We start from the raw sequence: 12,601 nt of genomic DNA on the forward strand, positions 1-12,601 counted from the left end.
AAAATGTTCAGTCCTACAAGACTGAACAATTCAGAATGCCAACTAGAAGCCCCGATTGTTACCTGCACTTCTGACCAACTGGCTATAAATTAGAAGTTCCCATGCCCCTCTCCCTGGGTTCAATTAATTTGCTAGAGTGGCTCACAGAACTCAGGAATTCCACTTACTTACTAAATAACTGGCTTATTACAAAGGATATTAAAGGAACTAAAGGATATGAATCAACAGTCTGATAAAAGAGATACATAGGACAAGGTGTGGAAAAAGGGTATGGAGCTTTCATGCCCTTTCCAGGCACAGCTTTCCCCAAATCTCCACATATTTGTCCCTGGACACTCTCCAAATCACATCCTCTTGGTTTTTACAGGGTCTTTATTAAGTTGGCATAATTGATTAAACCATTGGCCTTTGGTGATTGAGCTCAATCTCCCAACACCTCTCCCAACACCTCTCCCCTCTCTGGAGGAGGGGAGTTGGTGAGGCAGAAAGCGCCAACCCTCTAATCATATGGTTGGTTCCCTTGGAAACTAGCCTCCATCCTTCAGTGCTTTCCAAAAGTCACCTCATTACCATAAACCCAGTTGTAGTACAAAGAAGCATGGTGTGAATAACAAGACCTGCATTTCACCTTTACAGTTCTGAAGTGATTTCAGGAACTGAGGACAAGGGATTTACGTATATAACAAAAGATGTTCCCATTGCTCTCATGATTCCAGAAATTTCAAGAATTTGGGGTACCCACTATTTGCTTTGATGTGGAGGGACCTGGAAGGTATCGTGCTGAGTGAAATAAGTCAATCGGTAAAGGACAAATATTATGTGGTCTCATTCATTTGGGGAATATAAAAAATAGTGAAAGGGAATAAAGGGAAAGGAGTGAAAATAGAGAAAATGAGTGAAAATATCAGTGAGGGTGACAAAACATGAGAGACACCTAACTCTGGGAAACGAACAAGGGGTAGTGGAAGGGGAAGTGGGCGGGGGGGGGTGGTGTTGGGGTAACTGGATGATGGGCACTGAGGGGGGCACTTGGTGGGATGAGCACTGGGTGTTATGGTATATGTTGGCAAATTGAGCTCCAATAAAAAAATAAAACAAATAAATTAATTAATTAAAAAAGAATTTGGGGTACCTGTGGGCTAGGAACTTTGAATGAAACCCAAATACATATGAGATATATATTGGTCACCTGAGTGACCAAATACATATTTTTTAAAATTAGAATATCACAATCTCTAACACATTCTATGCTGTCAATATAACCTGGGTGCCAGAGGAACAAAAGACACCACAAGAAAACCACAGACCAACACCCCTTATGAATATAGATTAAAAATCCTCGGCAAAATACTAACTAATGGAGTCCGAGAAATTAAAAGGATTATACATAATAACGTAGTGACATTTATTTTTGAAATAAAAGGATAGTTCAACATCAGAAAATCAGTCAATATACATTAATGCATAGAGGGGGAAAACCTAATCATCTTAATTGATGCAGAAAAGGCATTTGACAAGACTTTGGTTCTTTAAAAGGATTAATGAAATTTCTAAATCCATAATGTGATTGGTTAAGGAAAAAAAGAAAGAAAACTCTAAGTGCCGAATTCAAAATAAAAAAGGAGAAATGACCACATGTCTCCCAGACATTAAAATAAAAGATAACAAAACACTAAGAACAACCTTTTCCCAGTAAGTGCCACGGCTGTGATGAAATGGAAACATTCCTTGGAAAACATAACTTGCCAAAACAGGCACAACAAGAAATAGAACGCCAATATAGTTTTGTGCCTGTAACAAAATCTAATTAAAATTTTAATTAAGAGCCTTCACACAAAGAAAGCTCCAGGCACATAGGACTTCCCCGGCGGGTCTACCAAACAATGAAGGAAGAAAAAACACCAGTTTACATGAACTCATTTTATAATGCCCATATAACTCCCACACCAAAACCAGACAAGGATATTATAAGAAAGGAAAATTATAGGCCACTATTTTTCATACACGTCAGTGCAAAACTTCCAAATCAAATTCAGCAATATCGAAAATTAAAAATGAAGGATACCATGTCATGACTACATGGAGTTTTCACAAGAAATTGAAAGTTGTTTTCATATTTGAAAATCAATGTTATTCTCAGTAATATCATCGCAATAAATGCAAAAACCTGATTGCATTCAACACCCATTTAACATGAAAGAAAGGGGCACTGGGGTGGCTAAATGAGTTAAGGGTTTTCACTGGGCTCAGGTCCTGATCCTGGGGTCCTGGGATGGGGACTCGGCTTCCAGCTCTCCACCTGACCCTCCTGCCAGCTCATGCTCTTTCTCTGTCGCTCCCTCTCTCTGTCCAATAAATAAATAAAATCTTTGGAAAAATAAAAGATGTAAAAAATCCCTAAATATACCTCTAAATAGACTAGGATTAGAGAAACCTTTCATAATTAAATAAAGGCTATCTATGAAAACTCTGCAACCAATACCATATAGAATCAGTAAGGGTTGATAAAGAAAGGGGTGCTAATCCCCAAGATTAGGAGCAAGGCAAGAAAATTTTTTCCTTCGATTTTATTCCACATTGTAATGATGGTTCTAGCCACTTCTGTAAGATAAGGAAGATCAGAAAGGAGGAAGTAAAACTATCTTCCTTGGCATGCAACATGATTGCTTCTGTAGAAAAGCCTAAGGAAGGTCAAGAAAAAAAAACCCTACCAATAAGTAAATTCAGCATGGTTGATGGGAACAAAGTCAAAAGTTTAAAATCTGACATAGAACTATCACCAGAGACAAAGTCATCGAGGCCATCTAGAGTTTTGCCATTTGCATTAAAAAAAAAAAAAAGTGGACAGAAGACTTCAACAAATCCTTTGCAAAGGAGATTATGCTAACAGCCATTCAGAACCTGAGAATGTTCTTGTCATCATCAAGAATGACAAACTGAAACCACGGTCAGATTCCACTGTGGTGTGATGACTAAAATTCTCTGTAGAACTAAAATTAAAAACTCAGGGGAGGTCAATTAAAAAAAAACAAACAAACTCTGATTATATTCCTTTATTTGTTTTTTCAGAGGACCAGCTTTTTGACATTCTGTTTTTCATTTTATTAATTTTTGCTCTTATTTATTGTTATTATCTTTCTTCTTTTGGAGGCATTCATTTGCTATCCTTTGCCTAACTTCCTTACACGAATGTGGACATCACTGATTTTCAGCCTTTCCTTTTCTTGTTTATGTATTTAAGGCTCTAAATTTTCTTGCAATCATGACTGTACTCCCCCACGGTTTTTGAAGTGTCCTATCTTTGAATATTTTAATTTTGAAATGATTTGGAAGTTACAGAGACGTTACAAGAAAAGTACAAAGGAAACTTGCAGATATGCTTCATTACCCCACGAATACTTTAGGACGTATTCCCTGCAAACAAGAACATTCTCCTACATAACCATGGGATAACCTTCGAAATCGGGAAATTAATATTGATTCATTACTCTATTCAACCAAGAGATCCCATCTGACGTTTGCCAGTTTAGCCCATAATGTTCTTCATAAAAGAGGGATCCAATTTAGGGTCACATGTTGAGTACAATTGCTTCAGTTTTTGTCCTAGCTGGTAGGCTTTCTTTGACTTTCATGACTTCGAAACTTAAAAAAAAAAATTACAGGCAAGTTATTCTGCAAAATGTGCATTATTGTGGGTTTGTCTTAGATTTTCTGATTAGATACAGGTCACTCACCTTTGGCATTAATATTCAAAAGCTTTTTTTTTTTTTCATCCTGTCTTATCACATGGTACATGATTTCAGTTGAATCCATTACTAACAGGGTTTACTCAGATTACTTGTATTAAGTGGTACCTTCAGAGCTTCTCCCCTGTTGCTCTTTTCCCCTTTGTACTTAATACGTAAAAACTATGCAAGCAACCCTATTTCTCATCAAATGTTCGATTTATTTATTAACTTACATCATTGTTTCATGTGGCGGGCCATTATTTTTATTCTCAAGTTGTCCCAGATCTCGTTAGTAAAAGCCCGTTCAAGTTGGTTTCTGTGTCCTTTTGACATTTCCGGTCATGTGCTGTGGCTGGTATGGGCTGGGGATTCCAGAGCACTCTGAGCTGGGGCTGTTCCAGTGGGATGGCTGGAGTGAAGTATGCCATGGGCTGGGGATTCTTTGTGCAGAGGATACCCCGACAGGACAGCTGAAGCTGAAGTGTGCAAGCCAAGTGCCCCTAGTATGCGCAGCATAACGTCACCCTGGTAGGGTGGCTGGAACTGAGATGGGGCACAGACTGGGGTGTCCTGGGGTGCTCTATGCAGCGGGAGCTCTGTTGTGTAGTGCAAAAGCAGCTATGTACAATACTTAAACTTATGAAGATGGCTGTGTTCCAGTAAAAATTTATTTAGAACAACAGGTGGCAGAGTGTAGTTTGCTAATCCTTGCTTTATTTTTTTTAAATAAAGATTTCATTTATTTGAGAGAGAGATATATATATAGAGAGAGAGCGCACAACAGAGGAGCAGCACAGGGAGAGGGAGAAGCAAGTTCTCTGCCAAGCAGGGAGCCGGATGCAGGGCTTGATCCCAGGGCTTGATCCCAGGGCCTTGGGATCATGACCTGAGCTGAAAGCAGATGCTTAACTGACTGAGCTACTCAGCCTCCTCACTAATCTACTTGCTTTAAATGGAGAAAGAATGTAGCTCTTAAAGAGTTGAGCGGAGCTAATGAAGAAAAAATTTATTTCCACAGCCATTAATATTATTTTCAAAAATATTTGACTCCAGAGTAGAATCCTGAGCTCTGGTGGGGGGGGGTGATATAAAAGAATCAAAAGTCATAATTCCTGATCTAGTTTGGGGACCTTATTAAAAGAAGTAAATTCTATATGAACAAAAACTTGCACAGGACAAGTGGACTGATTGATACAGACCAGGACATGAGTAGTTAAAGGTTGCTACTAGAGCGGCTCAAGAGATGGGGAAAGTCTCCACATTCTTAGTGCTCAGTTCTTCACATCTTTTCCACGATAATCACAGCAAACAGGTCTTATAGTGGGATGATAAAATAGAGATCCAGGGTACCTACGGCGGGCCGGCCCTATAGTGAAGTTCCCTAGGATTCCATGAGGCAACATGAAGGTTCTGGGCATTCACTCAGCCAATATTTATTAAGAACCCACCATGTCCCAGTGGTAAGCTATCTCACTATTGAGATAGTATCTATTATATTGTATCAGTGCGCAAAACAGAAGAGAATCTCTATTTCACGGAGCTTGTTGTACTCTAGCAGGGTGAGGTCATGCATGTATGTGTCCGTAGTCTGTCCTGTAATGACAAGCGTTATGAAGAAAAATGAAACAACGGACAGGGACAGGGAATCCTTGATGGAGCACTGGTTTGAGAGGTTGCTATTTACTAAAGGTTGGTTAGGGAAGGCCTCTCTGGTCAGAGCACCTGGGAGCAGATAGCTGACTCTCCGCAGGCCAGGATGAGAGACTATATAGTTCACGGGACCAGATGAGAGAAGGACTTTCCAGGCAGAAGGAAGTGTAAAGGCGCTGGTTGTCTGAACACAGTAAGTGGGAGGATTAGAGATTATGACAGACAACATTTCTACTATGTAAGTGCGGTGCTAGCTCTGCAGGGAAAAATGTTTAATGACAGGAAAAAAAAAAAAGAATACCTACTTCGTCTATATAGACATTTACAAATAGTAATACTTTAATAAAAGGTCAGTCTTGAAACCAGTACTGTCAGCCTCAAGGTCCTTTAGCCACGAGCCTTTCATTCTTACATGGTACGTGGTATAGCCCAACGCACCTGCAGCAACATCCCGCTTCTCTACAAGCTGAGGTCTGATCCTCCAACAATGGGATTCTTTGGCCCCTTCAGCTGACCATTAATGACTCTATGACCTTTAAGAAATCAGTGTTTCAATTTTCCTGGGGCATTAAAGATGCTGGGGGCACCAGACATGTCTTAATGGGTTCCGGCTGCTATGACAAAATACCATAGACTAAGTGACTTAAACAACAAATGCTAATTTCTCACAGTTCTGGTGGCCGGGGAGTCCAACACTGAGGTGTCAGCTGATTTATTTCCTGGTTAGAGGTCTCTTGCTCACAGCTGCCTTCTTCCTGCATCCTCACCTGGTTGGGGGTGGGGTGGGGGGAAGGAGAGAGGGAGAGAGAGAGAGTTCTGGTCCCCTCCTCTTCTTATAAGGGCACTAATCCCATTATAAGGGCTCCACCCTTAAGGTGTCATCTAACCCTAATTACCTCACAAAGGCCCCACCTCTAAATGCCATCATATTGGGGATTGGGGCTTTCACATAGGAATTTGTGGGGAGCATGAACGTTCAGTTCCTAGCCAGGCACAGTTTTCCTCAATCAGAATTGGCATATTTAAGCAAGAAATTTTAGATAGACATTAGATTAATAGAAAGATAACAGAAATAGAAACATGAACAAAAATAAGAGAGATAATTAAATATAAAATATATTTACTTACACTTCAGCATGTAGAAGACGCTACATAAATGTTTGCTTGTGGTTAATTCAAAATAATTCCTGTCACACGTATAGTGCCGTACTTTTACATACATGAATACTTAGCAGTGTTTCTATTTTGTTTCTATCTTTTGCATATTTAAGGAATTGTTTATTATGACAGACTTTCGTAAATGAATGGAAGGTGAGTAGAGGCTTGCTAGTATATAGTGTCAAGCACTGTCACTCAGATTATGCGCTCATTTCTTTTTTTTTTTTACTTCTGGATAAAATATTTTGTGCATTGTTAATAGTTATTATTTACCTCTTCTAACTAGTTAATAGTTAACCTCTTCTCTCCTGTCACTTTCTCTTAGGGCTTTTTTCTCATGAACTGTCCGGACTTAACGCCTTTGGCTTCCCAGCTGATATATCTTAACTTATCCTTTAATGACATCAGTCACTTCCCCACAGAAGTGAGTCCATTTTTATCATTGTGTATATTGCACTAATTTCTTATTAGTAATAATTATAATAAAAAAATAGGCCCTTATGATAACCTGGAAAAGAGTTAAAAATGAGATAGATGATGCAGCCACTGGATGTTCCTTTGCTGATTCTCTTACATTGGTCCAAAGGGTTTATAAAGTGCACCACGTAGAGATGTGCACATTTATCGTTCTACTCATGTTTGTTTCTCTTTTCTGCTCCTCAGGTATTTTGTCTTAAAAATTTACAAATACTATTGCTGAGAAATAATCCTATCAAAGAAATCCCTTCTGAAATTCAACAACTTAAGTTCCTTAGAATTTTCAGCATTGCCTTTAATTTGATTACTACTCTTCCACCTGGGTAAGGCCGAGAGTCTGAGATTATGAGCCCAGAAAATAAAGAATTTATGATTTAGAAAGAGATCAATTTCCCTTTTGAAAGCAGCTAGCAACTTTTTTAGCCATTAAATGTTTCCCATTCTCTTCTGATTAGCTGATTTGCTTCTTGTCATTGTGCTCAAAGTAATCCTAGCAGCTACATAGACGGCAATTAATGTGGGGCTAGTGAATGCTCATCTAGAGATCCATTATTTGAGTATGGGTTAAATGAACCCCAATCCTAGAAAGAGGCTTAAGTGAAAAACTTACACTGATCCCTTGACAGCCTTTTGGGATACGGAAAGGACACTGAATGTGGAATTAGGAAACCTAGACTTTTAACTTCAAAGTTGATGATGGTCTGTTTCATCTGGAGAAAATCACTTGACCTTCTTGGTCTTTCCTAATCTATAAAACTAAGAAAATTAGCCAGTATGTTACATAACATCCTTTAATAGGAATGTTGATATTTGGGTATAAAAGAGATGGAATTTCTCCCGACCTTTGGACTGGAAATTATCTAACCCCTAAGCCCCTTGGCCAAATGCAAAACAAGATATGTCTTCCTGTTAAGAGTTGAGCAAATTGCATGTGGGTTAAGGGCAAAGGGACAGGGACTCTTAAATAGTCGAATAACATTTTGTAAAGAAGATTCTCACAGTAGTCAAGGAAATGCATCAAAATTCATTTATAAAGTTGTTCACCCAGCACTGTTTATAATTATCACCGCAACAAATTCTACATTCATAAACTCTAAGACTACTCCGTCATTTAAAAGAACAAAAAATCAGGCAAAAGTTATACCATTTCTGTATAAAAAAAATATATATATATGGATTTCACATTACACATAATATACATAAAAAATAAACACTGAAAGTAAGAGTATTATTGCATTGTGTGTATTTTATTTCTGTTTAAATCATCTATATTTTTTAACAGTAACATAAATTGCATTTTCCCTGTCTTGATGCTAGAAGCAGTTATTTCTCTAAGGAGACTCTGTTTCCTTGTTATTGGAAGACTATTTAAAAACCGAGATCTGGGTGTTAGATGTCCCATTGCTATTGGGATGACATTGCTACTAGACACTCCCCATGAACAGGGCTAAATAATATATGTATGTATACTACTCTGTGTGTACACACATATCTATGATCATTTCTATGTATATATATGTGTATATATATTTCTGTGTGTATATATGTGCACATAACTACATATATATGTGCAAAGAGAGACATACATATATGATATATGTATATACATATATGCATCTAAATATAAATTTATATCTGATCATCTATAAAATTGTAATTATAAATAAACTTTAATAAGAGCAACCATCATTTAAACAAAATGTAGAAATTTCCAAAGCAACTACAACTTGCTCCTAACTAGAGGGTTAACACTGTTCACCATTTAAAGATTAGACAAATTAGCTTGAACTATTGCTGAACTATTGCTTATAACTCGAAAAGTTTTAAGGAGCTATTTCTCAAAAATATTAGTGCTTCTAAAATAAAGCAGTGTATTTCTTATTAAATGACATGGGTTATGTATGCATATCAAGGGAAGATTGACAGCACAAATACACCGAGGCCTGAATATTTGTTGTCCTTCTTTCTGCTTCGGCCTGCTTGGGCTGTAGAATATAAAGCAAATGCAGAAAGGAAAACCCAGGCTCTGACGACCTAAAGAACTGGGTTCTCATTCTAGCTACGCCCCTTCCAGTTAGGCCCTCTACAGTCACAACTATGCCCTTGATTATACTATGCAAAGGTATAATCAACTCAGGTTAAATGTTTGAAGTTTTGTAACCATGAAAAGTCTTTGATTTGTTCATTTAGTTTTCTTGTGAAATAAAGACAGTAAATCATTTCAAAAATCCAAATGGTTTCTTCTTTTTCCCAAAGCTTTGAGACAGCATTTGTTCATGAAATATGCAGGGTGATTTTTGTTCATTGAAGGGGTAATGACATCACCAGATTGGATCTCTCCCCTCTCTTTGTCCCCTCCCCCCTTTCCTTTCTGTTTCTTGTCTTTTCCATCCCCCAAGCCTCTCCAGAGGGCCCTCAAAGCCTCCAGAAAGAACCAACTCCACTGACACCTTGATTTCGGACTTCCGGTCTCCAGAACTGTGAGAGAATAAGTGTCCGTTGCTCTAAGCCACCTGAGCTCCTGGTCCTTGGTTATGTCAGCCCTAGGAAACTAAGACAGCAACCAAGAAAAGAATGTATCTAAAGGTGTTAGAAATTTCTCAGATGGCTTTTTCTGTATGAGGCTTTACCCACTCCAAACGTTTCAAAGCACTCTTAAAGGATAAATGAATCATTTTAGGAACTTCGATTGTAATTAAACCGCCTGTAATGAAAAGAAGTCCATAAATTTCAAGATCATAGAAAAATGTGGTTTCTCTGTCCCTCTACCTATTTGCTAAAGTATTTAAGTCTTCATTCATGCCCAGTAAAATGACAAATGTAATCATTTTTAATTCCGTTTTCTCTTTCTATTTAAGGTTATTCTCATTGTCCCATCTTGAGGAACTTGATATTTCCTACAATAGTATTGATTCTATTCCAAATGAAATCCAGAAACTCAGGTACTTTGGAAGTCATAAGTACACACAAAGCCGTATGCCCTCTAAGGATATATTTGGTGGTGATTGGTTGGAGAAAATTGAGTTCTTTCATATATGTAATAGTCACAAAACATAACACATGAAAACATGAAGTTTACAGAAGTGTGATTTGAATGATTGGTATGTTTAAGACATAACATTTGTAGTACTTATTTAAAAGCTGTACCAATGGCTACTTGATACAATGACAAGCTTAATGTTGTCCATTTTTCTGTGCATAGACCTGTAGCTCTTACCAGTTTTATTCATTTGGGGTAAGGAAATACATAAATGCAGTATAATCTTAATACCAAGCTCTGATTGTTCCTTACATTGATTTTTAAAAAGTCTCTGAAGTTCATCCATGTCCTTCTAGGTCAGTACCATACTATTTTGATTATGACTTTAGAATAATGTTTAGTAATTAGTAGGAAGATTATTTTTCCTTAATAATCTCTTAACTATTCTCTTTAGATCAGAGGCTTTAAGATCACTTAATATAATTCCAAGCCTCTCCACCCCCAGAAAAACATAAACACAAAATTGAAATTTCCACTGGAATTATCTTGAGTTTGTATATCAATGTTTGAAGAATTTACATTTCTGATGTTAATAAGTCTTTTCATCCTAAAGTACAGCATATTTTTTCACTTGTTTAGGTCTTGTTTTATGTCCATAAGAATTTATGACTTGGGGTGCCAGGGTGGCTCAGTCGGTAAAGCATAGACTCTTGATTTTGGCTCAGGTCATGATTTCAGGGTTGTGAGATGGAGCCCCACCTTGAGCCCGGTCTCAGGCTCCACACAGAGTCTGCCTGAGATTCTTTCCCTCTCCCTCTCTTTTCCCTTTGCGTTTTCCCCTCCCTAAAATAAATCAATAAAACCTATAAAAAAAGGTATGACTCAGTTCACATAAGTCCCTTATCTTTACTACCATTACTTTACTACCATTACTTTCTTTTAAGTATTCTACTTAGAATATTTCATAGTGTTGCAACTATGAATATAACATTTTCTCTAATTTTTCTTCCTAGCTGACCATTGTCAGTACAGAATAGAGAAAAGCTATGTCTTTCTTTATGTGAATTTAAAATCAAGCTATCTAACCCAAATTATCTTCATTCTGGTTCAGTTTTACTAGATTTTCTTTGGTTTTCTGGGAGCGTAGTCTTATCTTCAGTGAAGTGAAATAATTTTATTTCTGCTTTTCTAATATTTGTACCAATTATTTAATTTCTCCTGTGACAATGTGGTTTTTTTTTTAAGATTTATTTATTTATGAGAGAGAGAGACAGAGAGAGAGAGAGAGAACATGAGCCCGGCAGAGCAACAGAGGGGGAGGGAGAAGCAGACTCCCACTGAGCAGGGAGCCCGATGAGGGCCTCAATCCCAGGACCCCGGGACCATGACGTGAGCAGAAGGCAGACTTAGCCGACTGAGCCACCCAGGTGTCCCCCATGTGATAATCTTTATATTTTAATAGAATAATTCCTCCTGTTCACATTTGTTATGAGTGATATATTCAATTTTTTCCTTCCATTTTGCTTTGTATTTACTAATTTACTGTTTTCTCTTTTCCTATTTGGCTTCTCTGGATGTGTATGCGTGTGTGCATATGTGTTTGATTTTTTTTTTTCTGAATGTTATTTCTTCCCTTTTTTTCTCCTTCATTAATTCTGGAACTCTACTGTACTTTCCCACACTATTACTGGCTATCTTTTTTCCCTCCAAACACACAGACACATTTTATTTTATTTTATTTTATTTTATTTTATTTTATTTTATTTTATTTTATTTTATTTTATTTTATAGATTTTATTTATTTATTCATGAGAGACACAGAGAGAGAGAGAGAGGGGCAGAGACACAGGCAGAGGGAGAAGCAGGCTCCATGCAGGGAGCCCGACGTGGGACTCCATCCCGGGTCTCCAGGATCACGCTCTGGGCCAAAGGCAGGTGCTAAACCGCTGAGCCACCCGGGCTGCCCCACAGACACATTTTAAAAAATATTTTGTAAAATCAATATAAAAGCTACTTCCCCCACTATGGCGATCCATCCCCCTCTGCTGTCTTCTATCAATAGTAGAGACCCTTAGAATCCTCTTTATCTTCCTACCTTCCCTCCAAATGCACTAACCCCTTATCTGATTCAAGGTGTTGTTGAGATGGTTTTAGAAACTTTTGTTTCGTATTTTCATTAGTATTTTCCTCTGCGTTACAACTCTCGTTATTTAAAGAATAATTTATTTCACCCTGAGAAATAAACATGAACATTTGCAATCATTCTCCATTTATATTTGACTCTGTCTGTTTCAAGACTCATACCTTCCTGCCCTTCTTTTGTCTCCTACAGAACCTGGAGATACCTCCTTTGATTCATTGGCTATTTAGAGTTTTCTTAATTAATTTTCCTCTGATGGGTTTTGTGGGTCATTTTTTTCTTGAATCTTTAACCCTAACAGATAATTGATGGCTCCAGTGAGTGGGCAGTAGTGTACTGCAGCCCTTCCCATAAGTGGTCACCAGCACCCCACCCTCCCCTAGATCCAGTGTTGCACACAGGTGCCTGATGCCAGTTTAATTTCTTTTTCTTTTTAAGTAGTTCTTCCTTTTATCTGGAAAGACTGTG

General features: G+C 37.8%; 2 protein-coding genes and 1 long non-coding RNA gene across 8 annotated transcripts in view; 1 reads left to right on the forward strand and 2 right to left on the reverse strand.

Annotated features, from left to right (window-relative positions):
* Positions 1 to 6,145, reverse strand: part of LCP1 (lymphocyte cytosolic protein 1) — a 106,065-nt gene extending 99,920 nt beyond the window's left edge. Inside the window, exon 1 of the mRNA XM_077855673.1 lies at positions 6,048 to 6,145. The gene's annotated coding sequence lies outside the window, so the exon portion shown is untranslated. The remainder of the gene's footprint in view (positions 1 to 6,047) is intronic.
* The window catches only part of LRRC63 (leucine rich repeat containing 63), a 37,561-nt gene that overhangs the window by 16,763 nt on the left and 8,197 nt on the right, over positions 1 to 12,601 (forward strand). For all 6 annotated transcript variants that reach the window (XM_077855681.1, XM_077855677.1, XM_077855680.1 and 3 more), the window contains 3 exons: positions 6,862 to 6,960; positions 7,200 to 7,336; positions 9,872 to 9,955. In XM_077855681.1, coding sequence (XP_077711807.1) covers positions 6,862 to 6,960; positions 7,200 to 7,336; positions 9,872 to 9,955 — 320 coding nt within the window. The remainder of the gene's footprint in view (positions 1 to 6,861; positions 6,961 to 7,199; positions 7,337 to 9,871; positions 9,956 to 12,601) is intronic.
* LOC144288054 (uncharacterized) overlaps positions 8,242 to 12,601 on the reverse strand; it is a 36,239-nt gene continuing 31,879 nt past the window's right edge. The window contains exon 8 of the long non-coding RNA XR_013356010.1: positions 8,242 to 9,564. This is a non-coding gene — a long non-coding RNA (uncharacterized LOC144288054). The remainder of the gene's footprint in view (positions 9,565 to 12,601) is intronic.

Source organism: Canis aureus, chromosome 17 (genome assembly GCF_053574225.1).
Source record: "Canis aureus isolate CA01 chromosome 17, VMU_Caureus_v.1.0, whole genome shotgun sequence".
NCBI classification, from domain to species: Eukaryota; Metazoa; Chordata; class Mammalia; order Carnivora; family Canidae; genus Canis; species Canis aureus.